Source organism: Strix uralensis, chromosome 13 (assembly GCF_047716275.1).
Source record: "Strix uralensis isolate ZFMK-TIS-50842 chromosome 13, bStrUra1, whole genome shotgun sequence".
NCBI lineage: Eukaryota > Metazoa > Chordata > Aves > Strigiformes > Strigidae > Strix > Strix uralensis.
The window spans coordinates 16,266,509-16,291,322 of record NC_133984.1 but is presented as its reverse complement, the minus strand read 5'-3'; the positions used below and the strand labels follow the sequence as shown (position 1 = coordinate 16,291,322).

The 24,814-nt window shown below is 36.5% G+C and overlaps 1 protein-coding gene across 5 annotated transcripts in view; it reads right to left on the bottom strand.

The window, feature by feature from the left end:
- Window positions 1-24,814, bottom strand: part of ACSL4 (acyl-CoA synthetase long chain family member 4) — a 40,583-nt gene that overhangs the window by 4,188 nt on the left and 11,581 nt on the right. Inside the window, exons 2-16 of one of the 5 annotated variants that reach the window (XM_074882711.1) lie at window positions 15,961-16,009; window positions 13,775-13,841; window positions 12,231-12,470; window positions 11,750-11,927; window positions 9,851-9,960; window positions 9,625-9,763; window positions 8,043-8,193; window positions 6,792-6,915; window positions 5,938-6,009; window positions 2,976-3,115; window positions 2,334-2,506; window positions 2,061-2,135; window positions 1,637-1,828; window positions 982-1,096; window positions 121-278 (exon numbers count right to left, since the gene is read on the bottom strand). In XM_074882711.1, coding sequence (XP_074738812.1) covers window positions 121-278; window positions 982-1,096; window positions 1,637-1,828; window positions 2,061-2,135; window positions 2,334-2,506; window positions 2,976-3,115; window positions 5,938-6,009; window positions 6,792-6,915; window positions 8,043-8,193; window positions 9,625-9,763; window positions 9,851-9,960; window positions 11,750-11,927; window positions 12,231-12,458 — 1,855 coding nt within the window. In that variant the 5' untranslated portion in view covers window positions 12,459-12,470; window positions 13,775-13,841; window positions 15,961-16,009. Of the gene's footprint in view, window positions 1-120; window positions 279-981; window positions 1,097-1,636; window positions 1,829-2,060; window positions 2,136-2,333; window positions 2,507-2,975; window positions 3,116-5,937; window positions 6,010-6,791; window positions 6,916-8,042; window positions 8,194-9,624; window positions 9,764-9,850; window positions 9,961-11,749; window positions 11,928-12,230; window positions 12,749-13,774; window positions 13,842-15,960; window positions 16,010-24,814 lie in introns of all 5 variants that reach the window. The other 4 variants (XM_074882713.1, XM_074882709.1, XM_074882710.1 and 1 more) reach the window with 4 other exon arrangements.

Below are 24,814 nucleotides of genomic sequence, written 5' to 3'. Positions count from 1 at the left end.
TTAAGTTTTGGCAGACACAGAGGCAACAGGAAGAAGGAAGTGCAGTTAGTGAGAATAAATGAAAATTTTTGCTGGATAAGCACCATGAGATTGGCTAGCACAATATGCTGCTTTACTTACTCTTGTTTGCCACTTCTTTAATCTCTCGCAGTATTTCAGCTTCCATTGTAGGATTATTACAAATATCTACCCAGGTTCCACTGATGCCTTTCTGCTCAGCTAATGCCGTCAGCTTCTTCTGATTAGGAACCACAAAACTGATCACGTAAGACTGGTCGCTACCACAGGGTGGCAAGAGAAAGAAGAAAAAAAGATCCAGTTGAGACTTCAATTTCAGGGCATAAAACGCTTATTTGATGTTAGATACACAGTTCCACAGTGCTTTCTGAACTGTACTTATTCCTCCCTACAGAATCCTTCTTGTGCATTAGGTCTTCACAACTGATAACTTATCAAAGGTATTCTAAGTTGTTTTACAACGTTGATCAGTATCATGCTTTGCTGTAATTTCACGAGTGGACATCTCAGTTTAGCTTCCCAGCTACATCCAGAGTTTAGCTACTTCTCTTCAGTTTCCTTTCACGTTGTGTGTTTGAGGGGAGGGAGAGGAGAGACTGGGATTATTTCCAAAACTCAGTGGATAGCTTTGGATCAGGTGCAAAGCGTCCAGATTAACTTTTCTCTGGTATTCTGACAAAACACATGCTAAATATAACAATACCTCTTTGGGAAAGGGATGGGATGGAACTGGAGTGTATCAGGATAGGAGAAATGCCAACAGAAAGACATAGGTAATTACTTCAGGTTTTAGGGAATCTGGGCACCTGTGCTACTTCAGAGAAGTTGTTTGTAACTTGCACTCTGGTAGTGGGGTTTGTTCAACGGGAGCCATGGAAAACTATAGTGTATCATCAGAGAAGTGGGTCAGAGACTATACTTCATGTTTACTCTAAATGGAGTTTCTAAATTAATACCACTTACCTTTTGGCATAAGCACAGATATTGTCAATCAATGGACAGTTCTTCAGTGCTGCCTCTACTTTGCCCAGAGATACATATTCTCCTGCTTGTAGCTTTACCAAGTCTTTCTTACGATCTAAGAGTTGAGGGGGAAGGAAAAAAAACCACCTTGTTCCATTTAAACTTCTGCATTTCCACAGACTCATTTGCAAAGCCACTATATTGTGCAATGCTATGCAAGATTCTTAATAAACAGGAATTAAAGCATCTTATTAGAATTTTAAAGCCACTAATAGCATGTACATATTTTGCCAACTTTATAAAGACTTCTGTAAAAAACTTTATATAGCACTACACTTCCTGTCACACAACTTGTGTGAAGGTGATTAGGACTCTGATTTTAAAGCTTTGTAATTAATACCAAAAATTAATCTTACGTTTATTCTTTAAAGTCCATGTGCTAAATTTAGATAGTGATAATGTCACAGGAAACTGCATCACTTCCAAAACTTTCCTACAGCTGCGAGGACTTTTGGGAATGTGTTTTACATGGTGATTCTGCAGGCAGGAAATCTTAAGTAGATTAGCCCTGGCAAAGCCAACAGGATTAACAGCATGCTTATTATGTTTAGACGAGATCTTACAATATATTAAGATATCAAAAACTGAGGCCAACCTATGATCTGCAGACATCCATCTGGATGAAATTCCCCTATATCTCCTGTACAGAACCATCTCTGACCGTTCTCATCAATGGAGAATTCTTCTGTTGTTTTCTCTTCATTTTTAAAATATCCCATTGAGACATTAGGTCCACCGATTATAATTTCTCCTCTAGGATTAGGCTTGTCTTTATTAGTATAGCCCCCTGAAAAAAAGAAAATCCCCACGCAATTATTTTTAACTTCTATATTCTGCTGCCAAAAAATATTTTGAAACTTCAGCTTGAAGTTAATGCACACAAACTGATGACTACCATAAAAGATCCAGAACAATAACTTCATGTGCTACATCTACCTAAGCAGATAGGCAAAGAAACCAGCTATACTATACAGTGGTTAAATTAGTTACTCAGAAATCAAAGCATTTAATACTCTCACCTTCTTGCCAGTCTCTCAATTTTATTTCACAACAAATAAGAGGAGCTCCAACTCTGCCAGTGCTGTAATCAGCAACTGAGGGAAAGAACAAGGAAGAATACAAAGACTTTTGTCATTTGAAATATAAACTCAAACCATAAATAAGCAGTAGCTTATCTCTAGTTACTTTGTTGCAGTTAAGAACTACAGCCATTTTGACTTTACAAAAAAACCACCAAGCCCTCATATATATGTATATCTTAAATTACATATTTCCAGAAGCATTTTAACTACCTTCTGTAATTGTTCCAGCTCCACATGTTTCTGTTAGTCCATAGCCTTGACCAACAGGACAGCAAAAACAGATGTTCATGAATCTTTGTGTTTGAGGTGAGAGTGGTGCTCCTCCAGAAAGCATCATACGGACATTCCCTCCCAGTAGTGCCTTTACTTTTTTAAACAGTAGTCTAGAAAGAAGGAAAAAAGCATTAAAAATAATTTGCTCAGATCACTTTTATAAAAAGAAAAAGACACAAACCACCTTCTTCCCTCCCAGCTGGAACATCTTTAAAATTAATTTAATCATGCACAGATTTTAGGGAACAGCAGGGATAATCAAAAAGTTACCTCTTTTGTAACACTTGAAGATGGTGGAATTCCTGTAACTTAACTAAACAAACATTCCAATTTTATTACTAAAAAAAAAGCAATCCAATGAAAACTAACTAGTCATCTGTTTTGAAGGTTAGTCATTCCTACCATTAAACACCTTATCCATTTCCAGTAAGAACTTGGATTATTTCAGTTAGTCATTAGATGATATTTGCATATTGGATGAGAATTGTCTGATGTGAGATAGCTTAGATGGTTATTCTTTTAGACTGTCTTAACAAATCACAAGGAAAAAGGTACACTTGGACCGTGAATTATACTTACACGTTACACAGAGGTGCATCATATCCCCTCTTGATTTGTTCCAATTTGTAGTCATAGCCTATCTTGAACAGAGTTCTCTGAATATAGTTCATCTCTTGAACTTTACTCATGACATTTTTATAAATTCTGTCCATTATTTCCTACAAAGCATTAAAAAAAGCAAGGAAAATTACCACATAGAATAGACTAGCATGTGTAAATTAAATTCCATGTTAGTAATAAAATAAAATCCCCTATTATCCTTCCTTTAAAATGGATAAAGTAAGAATGAAAACGTCTGCATCACTGGTTAGGCAATGCTTGACTGTAATGCTTTTAATGTGTGATCAATTAGTCAGTTTATAGACCATCACAGCTTGGAATGAAGTATTGAAAATGCAGGAGAAAATCAGTGGCAGCCTTTACTTTTCTCCATTCACTTTTTCCTCCTCACACCAGTATCACTAGAGGGGAAGAACCCTCACACTGTAGTATATACCTTATATTGGAACACTTGCCTTGAATTAGGCAGACAGGTAAGTCAAGGGGCAAGCAACTGAGTACCCACTGCGGGTCTTCAGGCATACTGCAGTAATTCATAGTACCCCTTGCGCTTCTGCAAACAGCTTTCTAGACCTCAGATTTGGTTTTAAAATACTTTCCACCCTCATTCTGAAGATATCTTCTCTATCAACCACAGCTACAAATCTTGGGTAACACACCATAGTGTAATAAAACTTGCTATAGTATATTGCTTACATTATTACATTATACCTTAACCTGTACTTAAAATGTGACAAACTGATATAGAAAATTTTGAATTCAAGTTTAAATTTCTTTGTTAAAGGTTGGTATATGCCATGCAAGATTTATTGTGCTTAGGAGTCCTGATGCTGTACTTTATCCACAGCAATTGGCAAGCACAAGGGAATGAACCGAGAGATTTCGTTTCACCAATTCCTTTTCAACTTTCAAAGCAACATGGTTGCAGTACTTCTAGTTACCTGACCAAAACCCCCACAATTCTGTCACAGACAAGAAATTAATTTCCATTAAAATAATAAGCTTATGTTCACTAAAAGACACAGAACTTAAAATAAATAATGTTCAGACTGCTGAAGTATTTAACATAAGTTTAAAGACTGGCTCCTTCAAGTCTGGTACAGAGCACAATGCTCTGAAGTATTTATGTGCTTTCTAACAAAAGTAAAATTAAATTTGAAGAGAAAGCTATGAAAATGATGTACTTTGAAATATCAGAGATCAAAATATTAAAGCCCTGTTTGAAACTACTCTCATTAGTGGTTTTGATTAGTTCCTTCAGATCTTCGTGATTGGGCTTTTGACAAATGAGAATTTTAGAAAAACTGTATGCTATTTTCAGCCCAGTTTACCTGCTGAATATCATCTAACATTTCCAAAAGCCAGACAAATATCTTAAAGCAGAATCAACTGTAGTTTTTTGGAAAGATTACAGAGGCATGACAAGGTATTCAGAATTACAAAGGCTGGGGGGAACTATTAACCCTTATCATAATGTTCTTATTGAATCAAAATTTAGAAATATTTGTGTCTCTGAATTCTGTTAGAATTATTTTCCATTTTGTTCCTTATATGTTCTAATCACTGGTGATGTTATGTTTTGATGATGAAAACAAGACAAATAGTCTAAGGAGAGAAATATTTATTAGATGATGTCATATGTTGTCCTACTAGAACCCTCCAAAGGTTTCTCCTGTATGCTATCAACTGAAAATGGATCTTCAGTTTCAATTTTATTTTTTCTCTGCTAACTTGTTTGTGATAGTAAGTCTGTAGAATCAAGACATTTAAGTGGGGTTCAGCATTATCACTGTTCTGCAGTTAATTCATATGAAGCTGCCTGCATGGACTTTTTTTTTTTTTTTTCATTATGACTGTATTTAAAATTTATACTGTTTCTGCCAGTAGTCTAGCATTTAGAATTTTCCACAGGAAGTAAATCTAAATGGATATTTTCCAAAAAGCTGGGGTTCTCAGACATATTAGTTTTTACTCAGTTAATTACTAAGAAAAACACCAAGCCTATATGTGATTATTATTTTATAAACCAAAAAATGCAAGTGAGTAATTGATTTTGAAACTCTTGGCTATTCCTAAAAGATGCTGCATAACAAACAAATCCAACCAAAACTCTCTATTCTCAAATGAGATTAAATCCTCCTACCTGCTCGTCACCACCATGTGGCAAAAGCTGGTGCTACCAGTCTTAGGAGCCACAGATGTGATATGATCACAAAAGAAGTACAGGTGATTCCAGGACATATGAGGAAGTTTTTGCATTAGAAAGATGCAACCATTTGTGTATTTTTTGAATAGCACTAAGACCTTGTGGAATGCAGAAGCCTGGTCACCCAAAGACCAATGTGAGCTACAGAAGCAACAGGAGTTACAGTCTCCTGATCATTTTTTCTTACAAGCATGGCTTGCTTACCCTAGAAACAGCAAGAGAGACTTAGCCTCAGTGTCACCTTGGGGACAAAGCAGCTGAGATTGAGCACCCCAGCAACATGGCAGCACAGCTTAATTTGCTAAATTCTGTAACTCAGCCAAACACCCCTATCCTTACAGTGTCCATCTTAGCCAAAGCCACCCTGCTTTCTCCCCTATGCAAAAAGGAGTTTCAGACTGTGGATGTCAAAGACTTTCTGTATCCTATTCTTGTGTCAGTAGCCCAGTAAAACATCACTTGTAACTATTAAAACACATTTACAGTTTTGGATCAAAAAGGGTCTTGGCTTTAGAATGTATTCTTGTGCTCATCTGCAGCTTCAGTACTCCGTTCAAGCCATAACAACCGGAATTTCTATATTCTGCTTTCTTCCTATTAGTGACAGTTACTTACAGATGAAGAGGAAAAAAATGTTAGTAAGTAGATTTTCCTAGCACGAACAAGATAGAAAGCATAATTTTTTGCTCAACATATCTGCTTCTGCATACTTACAGGCACAGCTGCCATCAGTGTAGGCTTAAGTACAGAACAGTCTCCTTTGCTTCCCTTCTTAATTTTACTTGACTGTAATAAAGAAAAAATGTTAATTTATGAAGCTGAAAACCAAGAAGATCTTTAGAAAAGGACTAAAGACTGGAGACATATTAGCATATAATTTGCTTAAATCTCTTTCCCTGTCCCTCCAAAAAACATTTCCTGTGTAATTTTTTTTTTCCGATTGTGATGGAAAAAATAATGATTAACAGTAATTTCAACCAAAATACTAGATGTTTTACAAGCCCAACCTGGTTAAGTCCACTTTGTATATCTTTCTCTTACTTCCTCCCTCTAGTACTTGCTTTCTCCTCCATCTTCCTCTGGGAGTTTTTTTTGCCTGATGCAATTTCTATACCAGCAAAATCTACAGAAGCATTCTTCTCCAGCTTAATTTGCTCTTATTTATCTTAACTGTTAAATGGAAAACAGCAAAGGGCTAAATAGAAGATCTACACTAACTGGATAAAGAACTGATAAAGTGAGACCAAAAACTTAAAACCACTTTAAACAGTCTTACATTCAGCTAATCTGTTAATAGCTGTTCTTATCCTGATATCCAGTGCTATATGCATTTATTAGGTTTTCTTTTAATTTCCTAAGTATCACAAAAGTAAAGGTTTTAATAAACTTTATATGATATGATCCACTGCTACAGTTCACCAGACACGTTAATTTGCATCATTTTCTGAAAAAGAATTACATTCCTGAAGTGTGCCATATACATCAGCATTTCTTTAATGAAAGAGGATAGCTGAGCAAGAAGAATGCAGACTGCAAAAGCAAATTTAAGTTTCCCTCTTCCCCCTCACCTGATCCGATAGTGTGAGTGGCGAGGAATAGCCAATCCTGCAGCCGTAAGTGATGCAAGAAATTTCTGCTGTCAATTCCAATACATGGGCCAGAGGCAAATAACCAATGTAAGTATCCTTGGGTCTAGGAAAGGAAAGGATTACCTAATTAATGATGCACAAGTGGACTGAAAACACTGTTTAACAGTTTTATTGTGTGCTTAGTTATTACTCTTTGAAAGATTTGGATCACAAGTCAGGCTTATTCTTCTGCATGCAAGAAGGGTGCAATTTCAAACCACAGTTTATAAACAAAGTGGGGAAAATCCCACCTTACTGAAATCAGTATGAATTACAGGATTTTCCTTGTTTTCTAGGTAGCTCAAAGATTTCTTAGTGCTCCACTACTATTTTCTCTCCTTGTGGGAGATTTCATCCCAGGTATGAAATTAAGGATGAAATCACTATATTTTAAAATAATCACCAATGATTTACAAATCCTTAATAGTCATCACAGTGTCTCCTTCTAATATATATTAGTAGAAAGAGAACTGGTCACTGAAGTACTGAGGCTGATTTCGGGAAATAATTTCTTGGCGATTTCTCAGCAAGAAATTCAGAGCTGTGACTTAACAGAAGCTTTCAGCATCAGTCAGAATTGGTTTTATATCCTATCACAAAAGGAGTTTAGCAACGTAGTTTATTTCAGCTATTAAACCCTTCCTGAATGCAGTGACAAACAAGCATTCATGAAAAATTTCCTCAAAATATTAGTGTGAGGGAGTTTGCAGTTGGTTTTACTATCATCAGGGCACCATTTATTACTTTTCTGCTCATTTCAGTGAAGTATAATTGATCTGGTTCTGCAGCTTGTGCATTATCCATCCATGCTGTCCCTAGATCAACGGACATGGTAGGTTCTGATCTACTTCCTAAAGTGATTCTAGCTGCCTGAAAACATATAAAAAAATTTCCCAAGTTTGCCTAGATGAGGAATCTCCTTATCTGGTGGCATCTTCTGATGCACAAGATAGTGCAAAATCTATCACAGACCTAAAGCAAAGGGCGGAAACAGTATGTGAGGCAAGAGCTAGAAGGGAACCCTTTTCAAACAATAGAGTAAATTCACAAACACAAGATAGATTTCTTAAAGATTAGTGGGCTCACAATAAAATGAAGACATTTGGCAACACCTGATCCCAGCAACAGACTTTCTATAAACTTGCGTACTGTTTTATCTCTCTGTACACATGACAACTAAGTGTTTCTTACCCCAGTCCAGGTATTCTCTCGCACTGTCCTGTCATTCCAGCTATTAAGTTTTTATGCATCATCATCACTCCTTTAGGTCTCCCAGTAGAGCCACTGGTGTACATTACTAAAGCCAAGTCTGTAGGAACAGGTCTGCTTGGCAGAATGCTTGCTACAAAATGCAGGAGAAAAACTGTTATTAATCCTTATCTATTTCTAAATTGTTATTTCTGTAATTAACCAATGTGAAAATGTCTGTAATCAACCAGTGTGAAGCAGGTGCTTCAGCAAAGGTAAGCACAGTGTGCTGCTAAGGGGTCAGCGGCGGATGCAGATGAAGAGAGTGGTGATCTGTTTTTAAGAGGAAGTGAGGGAAGGCAGGTTTTGAAAGGAATGACAAGTACTTGGGCATCTACTCAATCTGGGTGATACTTTTGCCATTATGTCTTATAGTTGACTGAAAGTTCCGTAGAAGAAGCCTTCTGAAGACCAAGTAAACCTGTCAAGGGCAGTGAAGGAGAGAAATACAGTACTGGAGAGAAACAACAGGTTGAGAAAAAGGAAAACAAAACCAAAACAACACCCCAAAAAGCTGCAAGTCAGCTTTTCTGTCAAACACTTCTTCCAAAGCCAAGGCTGTAGAGCTAAGGCTACTTTTTTTTTTTTTTTAAATGAACCTTCCTCAGGTAAGTTGCTAGTTAGTGGAAAAGCTTACAAAACTTGACTTTTGATTTTTTGTTTTGATCCCTTGGCATTTATTCTTAGGATGAAAATTATTAGCTTCCATGGCTTTCACAGCTAGAGAGGCAGCAGAAGTGTCTGCAAGGGAAGCAGGGTTTTTAGGGGAAAAAAACCCACAAAACACCACCCCTCCAGGTAACCGCTGGTTTGTATGGGTACCTTAAGCTGATCAAAGATAAGCAGATGTAATGAATATCTGCTTCACTGTGAAAAGCTCCTTTGCCAGTTTATCTCCACTTTTATTCAAGAGAGAGGAGATCTGGCTAAGCACTGACTGTTGATTTAAGGAAAAGATATGATCAAGGTTGTTTCTTCCTTTCTTAAAGCGGATGTTTACAGTCACTCCTAGCTGCCCAATATAGCAAGGGACGTAATGGTTATTCCTCTAGCCCAAGGGGCTTTTTAGCTACAGATTGGTTAAAAAAAAAAAGACATTTCCAAGCCAACAAGCAAAAAAGCCTCAAGTGCTTTCTCCTCTTTTCTTAGGAAAAATACTGAAAATATGATGAATAAAAGGTAAGAGTAGCAGAAAATGGAACACTGCACCAGATTCTATTTCACTTCCAGAAACAAAAGGTGGAGTCTCAAAATTAAATTATTCTGGTTATAGTTTAGAAGTTAAAAATAAAGTTTTATCCTGAAATACCTGATGCTTCAACAAAGGTGCAGGACAAGAAATAGAGATCAAACAAATTTTCCATTTATTTAAAGGAAGCCAGAAGATGAACTGGCAATCTGCCACTGCCTTTGTGTTAGAGACCTGCATGGGTGGTTTTTTTTTCTGCTATGCATCCCTCTTAACCTAGGTCTGATTTCACTGTTAACATTGCTTGATTAGTTCTTTGTGAAGTGATTCACTTACAGTTTTCTGGTTTGGCTCCCAACTCTTCTACTGTCTGCATACTATGAATCTCCATGTTTTCAGGGTATTCCGATTTATTTATAGTCTTCTTGTCCACATAAATGATATGTTTAAGACAGGAGACCTGTGACAGTGCAGTCTATAAAAGAGAAGTGAAATTTTTAGCACTGCACTGTGAAATTATTATAGGGTTGCTTGTAAGCACGTGAAGCTGGTACCGAATTACCTTAAGTTTGCTCTCAAGAAGTTCTACACTAGTGACCAGATACGATGCTCCACACTCATTGAGACCATATGTTACTGCCTCTTCACCCAGGGTGGCATACAACGTAACAACTGTTACAGTAAGGAGAGGGAGAACACGAAAGAAATGTTAAAGTAATACTAAATGCAAAAGCTCTTGCTTTAGCTCACCGGAAAGCATTGCTGGAGGAGCTCGGGGCGGGGCGGGGGGGTGGCGGGGGGAAGGGAATGGAGGGGAATAAAATTAGCTCAATGGGGAATTTTCTAATTCGGAAACAAAACAGCTTTTAATTTTTCCACATCTGAATTTTATGCCACAAGAAACCTCTGGAATGAGGAGGACAGTTGTATAGGAAGCATTTCTTTACTGAGAGAGTGGTCAAACACTGGAACAGGCTTCCCAGAGGGGTGGTCGATGCCCCAAGCCTGTCACTGTTTAAGAGGCATCTGGACAATGCCCTTAATAAGATGCTTTAACTTTTGGTCAGCCTTGAGTTGGTCAGGCAGTTGGACTAGAGCGTAGGTCCCTTCCAACTGACATAGTCTATTTTATTCTATAGAAGAAAAATCATCAAAACAAAGAGATCTATCAAAACCCAACAATAATGCAGGAAGCAATTGCAGAGTAAGCAGCTGAGAACATGTGTTCTGCCCCTGAGCTCTTTGCACCCAGAACTCGGGGGAGAGGTGATGCGCTCAACGTCGCAGGGCACCAGTCGCAGCTTAAAGCTATGCACTTCTACAAGCAGCTCTTCCAGCAGTGTCAGCTACTTTGCTTGCTCCCGTGAAATTACTGATGGGGGCACGGCAGAATATCAGACTAAGGAATCAGACTGTTTTTATGTTGCTAGATTATTTTTAACCCTGACTGGCTACAGTAATGCCATTAGGTGCCTCACAGACACCAAGGAGTTCACCTCGTCCCATCATCTATTAATAGTATTGTCTGCTATCTCAAACTCTAACCTCCAAAGACCATTAAAGGAATTTAATATTCCCGTGAAATATGGGATAAAAAGAGAGTTATGTTATATAGCTGATTCTTCCTGCCTCTCAAAGCATGAGGATCAAGACTCAATTAACTATCCTCTCCTACTTCAGTAGCAATGTCAGCTCTTCCCTAATTGACCTTTAGCAGCCCCTCTGTATACTCTGCTGCATGACCTTCTCCTCACACAGTCAGCTACTACTAATACTGGAAGAAAAAGAAGCAGCCTAGTGCAAGCAAAAACATAAGGCAGCAACAAAAATAAGCTATGGGTCATAGTGTGTTGTATGCAGACTGGGCATGTGAGTGCACAGTAACCTTTGCCACTTCACCAAGACGTTTGTATGTGTTGACAGATGAGAGAGTTTTGACAGCTTAAAGTAAGAACAAACCCATATACTTAATTGTAATGAACCTGAGCAGCTTAAAAATGTCACCAAGAACCCCTCAGACTAGCATATGATTTTGATTAACATTCTTCTCTCTTCTAATAATCATTTCCTGTTTCAGATGCATAAATCATGATACAGACAGAAAATACTATAAAAACATTCCACATTTTGGGGAGAGAAACACAACTACTGACTTCTTCAGAGTATTTAAAAAAACCCCTCAGAATAGTAACCATACTGTTCTGTCATTCTAACACCTAGAATATTACTACAATAAAATCAGAAGAAACAGTCTCATAAGTACAAGCGAGTTAATTTTAGGGATCTGTGCAGTGCACAGAATAGACTGGAAACTTCTAAGACTCAGACCATAGGCAGAGTATGTTTATAAAATTCTTACACCATCAGTGACAGAATTGGCAGATTCAAAATACTTAACAGCCAAATGAGGGCTAAGAAATGGTTCTACAATACATTAGAAGTACACAAGTTCAGCACTTACGAGGAAAGTTGTACTTGAAGCAGGTTAGAGCTACAATCATCCATTCTGCTCGGGTCTCACAGAATATGACAACAGTACTCTTTGGGGTTAGTCCCAGGGCAGTCAGTCCGTTCCCCAAGCGATTCATTTTCTCATTTACTTCTTCATAGGATAACCATCTGTAAGTTCCTAAAATTAACTGGTGAGGAAAAAAAAATGACGATGACAAGAAGCTGCTGGTACAGCTCTACAAGCTTATGTGAGTTGCTACATAATACCATAAGCACACACACTGCCATTCATTAAAAGAAAAAAAAAAAATCTGTTTTCACTTTTCTTGACTTAGAATAAATAGAGCATCCTGTATTCTGTTATTCTTTAGCTACTATAAAATGGGTGTTTTATATAATAAGATGATGATTAAGGAGACCTCCATTATTGAGGCAAGATACAAAGCAGCTCAAAACCAAATCAGAATTAAGTACAAAATTGTAAGTTTTACCTTTTTGAACACTTTTCCATTTGGTTGCATTTCATTTTCCTCACTCAGTATTTCTCTGGTCCCAAGACAGTCCTTCTTCCCAAACTTTGTTAAAGCATGGTCAAACAGCTTGTCCAATGTGTCTGCTCCAGGAATGTTTATGTTTGCTAGTGAGTCAAGATGAGTGACAGAACGGTAGGGGCTTCCAGGTTTGTCCGAGACGGGTTTAGCTTTTAAACGTTTTGCCATAGCCTTTTTCTTCTTAGCATTGGTGAGAAAATACCATGGAATAAATACAAGCATACTGTACACAGATATTAACAAGTACACAGGCAGCAAGAGAATGGCACATACTTCTAGCCTAAGTTTCATTGCAGGTATTTAAAGAAAAAAATCTCTTATTGTGTTCTGAAGCAGGCAAGAGCAAAGCAGCAGTGCAGTTTTGTGTAGGAAGAAGCAACAGTAAGTGAAGCTTAGGTAGTTCTGTTTCAGAGCTGCTGCTAAAATTTTAGTAACCTTTGAGAGCCAACAGTGGACACCTGTGGGTGAAGACCAGAGCCAAGCAGAGAGCAGGAAAAAAAAAGAAAAAAGAATTAAATCAGTAATATTACAGTCAGTCCATTAGTTTTAGTCCTTCTAAGAATTCACTTCAAATGCATCAAGACAAAGGAGACTGAAATAACTGAGTAAAGAGGTATGTACCCTGCATGATATAGCAGCGTACTGCTCTGAACATGAAAGAGGATGGGTCTTTTCCATAGTTGTTTGTTGCATCCACAAATATTTACTTTTCAAAGACTTTTCCCGCTATCTCTGTTTGAATAGTTCAGGGCTGTTGAGATGAAGTCTGTCCTTCACATCATAATATTGTCTTTAAGCTACTTGATTAATGCTACAATTGTGTAATTATGAGAAAGGTCAACAGTTGTTTTCCCCCTAAATATTTGTACTACAGAGAAAAGTTACAGTAGATTTCTTTACTCCTTTTCAGAATATTATATCAACTTATATTCAGATTAAAATGTATCTTGATACTGAGTCCTCAAAAGTCTACATGTTGTAATCTAAAAACTACATAATATTCCAAAACTGCTTTATTAACTTCACCCCAGCAACTGAACTTTTAATCTGTTACTTTTCAACTATGAATATCAGACCCTTGGAAAGGGATTATACAAATCTCTTTTTCCCCCTCTAAAACCTACTTCAATATATGCATTTCAGAACTCCAGGTATGGAAAATGGAATCCAATTTGACCAATTTAATCCAATTTAAAATAAAGCCCAATTTGGCAAAATTTTGTCTGCATGTCAAATCTTTCCTCATTAAGGAGAACCGGGCCTGAATAAAGACCAAAGGTGAGTGAGAGAAACACAAAAGCATCATAGCAAACCACAGTTGTGGCTAGCCCACTGGTCTGTAACCAGTCTGCACTGGCATGTAAAAGATACAGGTTCTTATCTTCATCTGGGTGGCATGCAAACACAGCACGCAAACACATCATGAGTGATGCACACAGCAGGAAAAAGAAAAAGGCAAAGGTGCACTAACAAAAGAGCAGTACCTCAGACACACAGGGGAGTGAGTAACACTGACTAGCTTACTGCAAAGCCCAGTCTCTCATGGACAGTCTGATAAACAGAACAGATGAGAATAGGGAAATTTTCAGGGCTCCATCAAGAATTAAAAGAACATGGGCACACCTCAAAGTGTACCTTTATTAACATATTTTCCATCCTCAGGTGATAAGGGAGGCTACAATGAACATTTCAGGTTAAACAAGACAACTCCTACTAACAGCATAACAGAAATCTATTAATAGATTGTTGGGGTTTTTAATAAGTATTCCAACATCTGCAGTTGCGTTGTAGCCAGTATCAACAGCATTTAATTAATATAATTAAGAGATCTGCAGATACTTGAAATAACATGATAACATTTTTTTAATTAAATCTATAGAATAAAATTACTATTGAATGACTTGTTCAGAAAAAAGAGAATTCTGCATATTTCTTTTTATAAAAGTGAATGCTCATTCTTTTCAGAACTAGTTAACCTCATCATCAACCGCTCAGCAGTCAAACCTCAGCAGAAGAGATATCATTTTACTCCCCAAAGCTCCAGTTCTCTAAAATGAAGGTTTACTGGTTTATATCACAAATCTTGTATAATATTTTCATTCAAGTTAATTCAGTGCTCCAAAAGCAGCAGTTGAGCTTGCATTTGTAACAAAAGCCAGCCACAGTGCTAAGACTACAGTAAGCAAACTCCAGTGCATGCCCACGATTAGACACAGTGCTACACGCTAAAATAGACCCCATGGAAAGCTCTCACTGCTCTTCACCTTCCAACAAAAAGCCTAAGACCAGACACAATGACTTGGATAAAAAGCAGACTTGTTGGACTAATGCAAACAATTTAATATAATAAGACAGTACTATAGCTTTTATTCAGGCTGAGTAGAAGCTTTTTCAGAAGTAGTCCTACCAGTAAAAAAACTACTTGCTAATAATCAAGAACTGACTAATTTAGAAAGCAAGGAGAGGGTTGAGCTCTCATTTACTTAAATTCTTTAGCCAATGTTCTGGACTGACCACTACTATGAAAAAACATCAACTTTTCCATTCAATTTAATCTCCTGTACATTAATTTTATAAATTATACTTAAGTTATTTAGCATCTTGTATAACACTGAACACCCACAAAATTTTCAGAGTCTTTTCTGTGGACATATTATTACAACAGATACAAAGAACTGAAGATCATATTTTCACACATTGATTTGCTTACTACTTTCTAATTAACTCTATATTGACTAATGGTATCTATTAATATATACTTATTGCAATTATATCATCTTTCCACTGTTATTTTCCACTTTCTTATTGCATCTGGGCAATAGTGAATTGAACTGAAGTCTCTGGGGTAAGAGCTGTCCCTTTTTGTACCATATCTAAAATGATAAGGACCCGCTCCTCTTGTCATCTAAGCACTGATGAGATGTGAATACCACAATGAATTACAACAGTACTGTCATGATTTAAACAGGTATTTCACAATATCCAATTCACATTTTTTATTGATTATCAATACTAAGTCTTTAAAACTGAACTAAGTTGCAGAATGGATTGTAAGGCTATGTGTGAAAAGAGGACTGTTTGAAAAATTGCATCCTACTGATGTCATCTAATAATCCTTTCTACATGTAGGAAATGTGTGTTTTATATGTGAGATGATCTTCAAGCTGACTAAGCAACAAAACTCAATTCAGTGTTGAACACTAACTTATAAAGTTTACTGGAAGAATTTTCGAACATGCTAACAAACCTCATCAGAATGTTCAAAATACTGCCTGAAATAAAAAAGTAATGATAAAAAGGTCTTAATGGGAATAAATGTTTGTTCTGTCCTAAAACTGGCACCCATTTGACTTTTAAGTGCATGTATACACTTCAAACACTTGCAACCAGTTATCCTATTGTTCACATTAGCAAAAGTTAAAGGTGGCATTTCTCATTTTGAAATTTCATATTTGTTTGAAATACTGTAAGTGTTTATAAAAACAGATAACTTAGAAACATTTTAAATTACCACAAATGTGTACAAATTAGCTATCTTGACAAAAATCAGTTGTAATTCTTCATAGACATCTGTTGGCAATTCAGTCCCAACATGACAAACTTGGCCTTTTTCTCTGAACATATTCATATAAAAAGTCACACACACACACATACACAGAGGTATACTTACAAGGTTATCTGACAGTGATGACTGAGGTTTTTTTCAGTGTCAATTAAATCTATATTAAAACAGAAAAAAAGAAGGTATTAGAGGCTGGGATTTTTTTTTTGCCTTGCATAAAGGAGGAGTCTTTAGAACTTCTACCTTAATGTTCCTGAAGAAGAACAGCCTATGAACTTAGACAAAGGTGGCACACAGTACCCATACAAGAGGAGAGCAATGATACTATTGGAAAAGAGTAAGCCTGAAGATTGCAGCGTACAGATAAAGATGAAGCTACCCAAAAGGAGTTTAATTTTTATGGAACACACACACCTTCTCCCCACTCACCCCCCCCGTTTAAACATGTTTTGAATAAAGCTATGAACAGAAGCTTAGTTTAGTTTAATAAAAAAAAAAAAAAAAAGCAAGAAAGTGAGATTCAGATTCCATATGGTTCTGTTTCAGGGCAGAAGCAACACTGTTATCATTCTTGATGGATGAGTGTCAGTAGAAACATTAACTCAGGACTACCCACAGCATACACTGCCCAAAAGAGTCATAAGGAGCATGAAGTAGAGTTTGGGTACTAAGGTAAGAGGAGAGCTTACAGAACAAAAGCATGGGGTTGTGTAGGCAGCGAGGCTTCACTGGTCCAATGACTAGCAAAAAAAAAAAAAAAAAGCCTATATGTAACTATGCAGATGTCACTTCAAAAAGTCTACTGCATAATTGTTCTCTTGGACAACTTGGTTTTATATACAGAAAGCTTTAAACTGATGTTTAACCTAGTTATATTTTATTAGCCTTCCCTGTAAGTCTAAAATTTCAATCAAGGTACCAGTTTTTACGGACTGAAACTGTGTTAAACATCCCTTACAAAACTCTCCTACAAACATTTTCTCTTGAAATACGAAATAAATAAGAGGTGCAATAATGTTTTTAGTGTTAGTGACACTTGCATGTGGCTGTTCTGATCCATAACAGGACCATCCCAAACTCATGCCAAATAAATATTTATCATATTTTAAGTATAATGCATAACAGACTGACATACTGAACTTGCAAAAGTACCTCCATACCAATTCCATTTGGTTAGAAGCCAAACTTAGCTATTCAAATTACATCTTATGCCTTCAATCTCTTATTTAATTAGACTTGAAGAGAAAGGATGAGGTGCGGTGTTCACATTGATGCACCATCAAGGACACCTTCAAGGCAAGCCAACTACATATTACTAAAGTACAACAGTTCTGTTCTCAGTAACCTTCCTCTTTCCTCATAAGAAAATGTAGCACTCCTATTAAAAAGTTCATTGTATCAAAATAAAACTGTTATGTAATACTAGAATATGTAATATTTTATATTGACTTACGAAGTTAATTATTTCTCTTAATTGTGCAATGTAATGAGCCTACTTAAGACACTTATCTATTTTGGAAACAGCAGAGCTTCCAGTTCTTGATGTAGGAAATGCATGTTCCCAGCATCAGCAATCAATGTGTGTCAGGCCTGACTACAGTCTAAGAAAAAACCAAACCAAACAAAAATAGATGTAGTTTCTCTCCCAGCAAGCTCTGTTTTCAGCATCTCCGAGGGGTTTTCCTCAGGTGAATAAGCTTCTAGCAATTTTGAAACGGTAACTCTCTGGACTATACTTCATTTATCACTTGCAATGATATATTATAGTGTTCGTGTTAGAAACCTCACTCATGAGGTAATATTTTCCTTATTACTATTATATGCTGAGTGTTTACAAAAATTCTATAGTCCAAGATTACTATAGAAAACAAATAACTGATGCAAATGCTCATACAAGCACTGACACTGTATTTTATGGACCAGCACAGATGGAAGAGATGTTCTTTGAGTATAATCTGACACTGATATCCTCAATTAAAAGCTTCAGAGACAGATCATATGTAATGCTCTATTCATGTCCTGCAGCCAGGGCCACAGAAAAAAGTCTGAAATCAGAGCACAAGTTCTAGAACTGAAGAGACTTCGTAATTTTTCATGAATTTAAGTGAAAATCTAAGAAACAACTGGCAACTATTTTTTTTTTAGTATAGAAAAATAGCTTTTAAATAGTCACTAAAGCTTATGGGACTAAGTAAGAGCAAAAGTGTGCGTAGGGAGAAGGTTTATACCTCTGGAAGTGACTATTCACAGAGGAGAAAATGCCCTGATCTTCTCTGCATTTAACTGTTCAAACAGAATCAACTTATCCAGCATTTGCACACACTGCTGGAATTTCTAAGTGTAACTCAAAACCTAAATAAGTACCTGTAGCTAGAAATTTTATCCTATGAAGTTTCCTTTTAATAAGGAAGCAAATTATCTTTGCTAGAAGAGACTTTAATTAGCCCAAGCCCAAAACACTGTAAAGGTTTAATATTGAAAGTATATGAATAATAGTGTTTACTGTCCTTCCTCTTGTGTTAAAAAGCTTGCCAAGGATCCAATTTACTAATGTCATAGCCTGATTAGAAGAAAACATACTTTTTCCACCTACTTGCAACTTTTCAAATGTTTTTTCATTGTGTTAGGCAAGTCTTCTAGTAAGAAAGATGACATTAGACAGGAAAAGGGTAGTATTCTAGTTTGTGAAGAAAATCTGGAATCTGCAAAGCAAGAAGTTGTTTAGTTTAAAAACAACACCAGAGGAAGTCCTGGTTCCCCTGCAACCGAGCTCTTGCCAACTTCAAATGGAGACATCATTCTGGCTTTAGAGTAAGTACTCAGGGTTGACTCCTTTTAGGAAGTTCTGAAATCTTCCAAAACAATCCAGTATGAGTAAGTAACAACTATTTCCGGAATTTCTCTAGCATTCAGGCAGATCTAAACATTTTGGAAACCACAGCAAGCATTCATAATTTGTAAGTGGAAAGGTAGTTCTACACAGTGAAAAAAAGTGAGTTGACCTGATTAAATACATTGGTTATCAGTCACAGTCAGTTCTTGGAAGGGAATTTAATCAATATCTAGTAGTCCTGAATTTGTTCCAGTACTAGAACTGAAAGAGCCTGGGATTTCAAAAAGAAATTACAGAGAGACTGAGACATATCACATTGCCAGGAAGACATAGCAAGCTTAAACACAATAAACAAATGAATTTGTGCATACTACCCGGCTCTCTACTAATTTTGATTTTCCAGATTTATACCCATCACACACAAGAATGAGAGACCGTTCCTACAGATGAGAAGACTGATTAAACAGCAATAAGAGTTAGAAGAATCTTGTGGCTAATTACAACTCTTCTGGTGTTAGAAACATTGAAAGAAGAAAAACTAAGGGAAATGATTCAGTTTTTACATCATGTGTTTTTATGAAAACAAACTCTGCCAATATTAATGCAAGTTACTCATGGTAGGAAAAGAAAGTACATGAGGTCCAATTTTTGTTCCTTTCTCACAGGCAGATTTCTACATACTCCCCTCTTACACAATTATGCCAAAGGGCAACGAAATCTCCAGAAGTAATCTAATCAAACACCAGGTTTCAGAAGTACTTCCATGCTCTATCAATGCAATAGTAGCTCAAAGCCTGAGTTTTTGAGAGCTCTTACTATGTCTGTACAGCACAAATACTAGTACCTATATCCCTACAAACAGGGAAAGGGGAAAGTCAGATATAGTGGATCCCAATAAAGTCAAGGGTCCCTGTTTAAATATATACATTCTGTCTGAAATAGCAAAACCACAAGTAGCATTAGGAAATCTTATTTCTCTTATTGCTGCCTAAAAATAAAAAGTAGTTAATACTATGTTCTACTGAGCTACTAAACAAAGATCAGGTTTATTTTCGGTATCAAGAAAAATATTGTTGCTCTTTATATTCACTACTTCTGTTTTACTACCTATATTGACATATATGCACTTAATGTCAATCAGAAAAGAAAAAATCAATTTGAAAGTGTCAAGTGTCATACATCTATTGCTGCCACAACTATTGTAATGGAAACCAGACCAGCCACGCTTACAATGTATTTCTCAATTACCTAACAGAGTGGTGTGAAACTCCCTGTTCTAATCTTGTAACACGAGGGCAAGCAAATATTTGGTGAAAGGGTGAGAGCTGTTTGTGTGCCCCAAAGGCAGAAAACATAAAAGGCCAAGGCAAGATTCCACAACTGAAAACTGTCCATTGAGAATACACTGAAAAGTATTTCCTCTAGACTCACTTCTGTTACTTTTGCCTCATTAAATTCTATCCAGAATCTGCACGGCAAATACCTGAGGCTCATTCACTCCAACGCTTCCTCTCTCACAAGCCTGTACTCAATCTGTGCTGGTTATGCTGTGATCTGATCAAAGCCTGGGGCACACAAGGTTTCCAGTCAATCCAATTTACACTACAGTACTGTGAATGCTAGCAGTAACTATAAGAGCAAACTCAGCTGTTGGAACACTTTTTGTGGTAAAGGAAGTGAGTGAGAGACATCCTTTTGATTCAGTAGCATTTTAGTTAATGAACATGGTAAAGACTGGTGGCTTGGACAAACAGTGTTTCAGAAGAGGATGGAAAAAGAGAAAATCTGCAATTGAAAAATACTGATATTACCTCAAAACTCCTCCAACACCTACAAAATATACTTGGACTAAAGGGCACAAAAATTAAACAGGAAAATGCATGTTCTATACTAATAAAGAAGTATTTATTTACTTCAGCCTGATCCCCTCAACATATACTCCAATCTCATAAGGCATTATGGCAAATGTTACTCTTACTCCGATGTTTCAATAGCAGAGCTACGCAATTGTACCGTTTCCACACAACTTTTTAAAACAAGCACATGAAAAGGCAAGCAGCACGATCAAGGACAAGTTTTAGAGGATATGTGACCATGGAAGTTCTCCAGCAAAAGCTATGTAAACAGTCAAATAAGAATTGATAATCTCTTTGTTCCCGTACATAATACAAAATGGATAGCCTGACTAGTTCTGTGTGGAGCTACACAACCATTTTGCAGTGGAAAGGTTGTGACTTACATGGCACTGATGATCCAACTAGTGATATTAAAGTTATCAGCACCTTTTAATTTTCTGCTTCTTTCTCAGTAGTAAACTGCTTTGCAAAATACAATAGTGGCCTCTTCTACAACTGTTGAATTACACAGTCTACAAGATCAAATCAGTTTAAGACTTGCAAATATAAAGCTCTATTTGCCACATCTTCCATAATGTTTTTCTTGCCTGCAAACACTGTCCTTGGGAAATCTGATACCTCAAATCAAATAATCCCCTAATACATACAATTTATACTAAAACCACTTTCATACATTTCATTCACTTCATACAAGGTTTGTTGTTTGCTTCCCCACATGAAAATTTGGTCTCCTTTCAGTACAGACTTGCTAAGTTCAAGCTTTTTGAAAGTGTTCTCTTATACTAGGCAACTTCAGATAAATTCCAAAGCCCATTACTGCACCTATTGTATTGGAGCATATTACAACAGAAGATCTTTGTGTTAACCTATACTATATCAGTTTGAAACTACAGATTGGAGATCAATCGCTTTCTTTATCTTTGTTTTAAGTGTTACAAATGAAACAGGTTAAATAAAAATAAAAGAGTACTGAATATGCAGGCTATTCTGTATAGGATATACAGAACTGTTTGTGCAGTCTCTAGCATAACGTGTAACTACAAAGAAGCATTTAAACCTAATTTTTATAACCAGATTATGTTTAAAATTTTCATTTTTAAGGGTGATTCTAACTTGAAAATGTGATTGAAAGTACAAATTATAGGCCAGAAAAAAAGGCTGTTCAGCTAGAAAAGGGAGAAGTAAAACAATGCAAAAACACAGGTGAGACTTCACATGGAACCTGAAGACATTCCCTCCATTTTTTTCTGTGTGGAATACTGGCATCTGAAAACTGGCATAATGTTCTGTGGTGTTTTACGTCAAGCAGTTTTACTTTGCATTGAAAGGGACTAGTAACACACAAATTACTTCTTTCAGGTAACTTCTTAAATTGTACCACCATTTTATCTCACTCCACAATGAATGGATAGTCTAGATTTTGCTTGTCTCCTAACTGGAACACAGCTGACATAAGGCAGGAATTTACTTGAAGCTGGGTTCTTAACAGAAAAGTTAAGAACTCCGTTGTCCCTGCATTTTCAGGGCACAGTAAAAGTAACTGACGTACAGTGTTTTACAGTCTTCAAAATCAGATGTAATGTTCCTGTTTCTGTAATATTAATGAATTTGAATATGTGATGGGGGCGGTACTGCAGATACACAAGTTACAGTCTTACTTTCTAACTAATGTTTTGCTTCTAATTGCTAGGTGCTTCCCTGGGTCTATTGGGCATTCATTTCCATCTGTTTTCAACTTACTGTCAGTATTAGGAACATATGCATGAGCAGCAGGTTGTTTAAGAATTAGGGTGCTCATCTCCCCTCTTACGTTATTATCCTATGCTTATGATAAACATTTCAACAACATCCTTTCACAACGTAAGAAAATTAGGACATCAGGTGCTTTTTGTTTTGCAAGTAAAGAAGAAGGAATACAGGAAATAATCTCACTGAGTAAAAGTTTTTCAAAATTAACACAGAGACAATGTATTGTTGGATACATCTGCTTCACCTATTCCTGGAGTACATGCATTCAAGTTCAGACTCTGATCAAGTCATGGTATTAGGGTTGGACAAATGTTAATGACGTTTTACTCAACAAGGCAAAAAAGTCATTAATGACATTACCCAAGCTGTATAGATTACATATTAACACTTACTTCCTGGCCTCAAATTGGTATGTTCCCAAACATCTGTACAGCATGACCTAGGAGGAATTGTATGTACCCTTGTGATGACGCATTAGAAATACTTAAAAGTAAAATGGTATTGCCCAATATAAAATAAAATAGTAACATTAATCTATTACTACATAAGAACAAAAGTTCGGAGAAAGTAAACACCGAATCATTGGTTTTTAAACAGAATACAGCTAATAGATTCATCTGACTAAGGCTTAGTAACACAAACACAGCAGAGCCAGTCATTAAAAGCTACTTTCCTTTATTTATAAATTTCATGAAATCTAGTAGCATTGCTCTGTAATAACCTTTTTGTGAAAGGAGCAACTCAAACAGCAAAATGTTAAAGTGCAAGAACACAAGTCCAGTCTGGCAGGCAAACATGCAATGTAATGACAGAGATCATCATAATCCCTCTTAATGCTCTATTGAGAAAGTCCAGTAATATTAACCCCCTGTGTTTTATTGAAATCCAGACACAATAATAGACTACCACAGCTCCTCCCTTTCCCTCTAGTTACCCTGACAGATTATATTCTTTTTAAATGTCTTGCCAACAGCAACTGTTGTGTAATTTAACAGACTAAAGTTCTAAATATAATTCTGTATTACTTTAGAAAACCTGTCTCTTCAGCTTTTGTTTTGACAAGAAATTCTGCCACCAATTTTATATTTACCTTTATTGCTTTTCAAAAACTCCACCATCTCTCATCAGTGGCATTAGGTGCTGTCTTGTCAGACATCGGTCGTAATTTAGGTAGTGAAATTAATTACATACTTTAAAAAAAGGGGGGGGGGGGGGGGGGGAGGGGGGCAGGGAAGAGAAGTAAATGTTCCTCCTTATGTCAGTCTTTTGCCTACCAAAAAGTGTACTGGGGGCTGGGGAGGAATTTTTCTCAAGTTTTTATGCGTTTTTCAAAATTCTGTGGGGACAGTCAACAAGAAGAGCACCACAGCTGGAAAATACATTTTCTCTTAGGAGCTCACATCCAAATGCAAATTCCTCCCTTTTTCTGTGACTAAGCAAAAAAATCAGGCAATTCTGCAATTTGAAGAAATTCTCTCCTTGCAGATGTTCTGATATACAGATGACTGGGTGTGCACTTAAAAAATACAAGTTTAAGAAAACTGTTCCCACCCATGGTCATTTGAGATGGTAGTCCCTGAGATTTCAGGCATGAGTCATCTCTATTTTTCATTTTCATTGTGTAACTAGTTAAGCTGCAGAAGAAAATAGTTTGAGTCAATAAAAGTTAGGAGCATTGGGAGGAAGCATATTTTAATCTTTTGCACAATCACAGTATTTTCCAGTGAAAAAGTGATACGTCTTTTGTATGTTTAAGGAACTGAATTTTATTGTGATCTTAATGCAAAATTTTAGCACAGTCTATTGCTTGGTTCACGGTGAACCTATCCTACCACTTTCTAGCCAAATATACCTAGATTCATCTCTAGATATCTATCACCTCTACATATCTATCATCTCTAGATCCACACCCGAAATTCCCAGATAAAGATTTACCTAAGACAGGATTTCATACTGCAACTTTTTACTCACTTTATTCTAAACTTTTTGTGAGTGAACTTGCTTTCTGCTACTTTCATGTGCTTTATAAAAGACTGAGATATCTTTAGGGTAAATTTCTTGTAATAACATTATTTGGCAACTCAAGTATTAATTATTATAAGGAAGATCTGGAGGTATAGATTGGGGATGAGTTCTACATGGATAATAAAGCAATGCAGCGTATACCAATTTAGTCAGAGAAGTTGGGGATTTTACCCATCAGCAAGGGAGATAACACTGGTGAAGGCATTTTCTGCCAGGGAAGGCAACTTTACTGACTTACTATATCATAACGGTTCTTTGATTTTTATCTGTACTTCAAAGAGGAAGTGAGATGACCAAGGAAATTTCAGTACATTTTATCCCACAAAGCAAAGTGCACATTCAAGTTTTTAGATTTAATACCTCTAAACACTATTTTGTTCTATCTTCTGAGCAGTGTAACACCACCAAAACAAGAAAACAATGCAAAAGTAGTCTGAACATAAATATTCGTACTAAGACAGAAGAACATGGTAGAAACTAGCACAATTCTTAGAGAAGT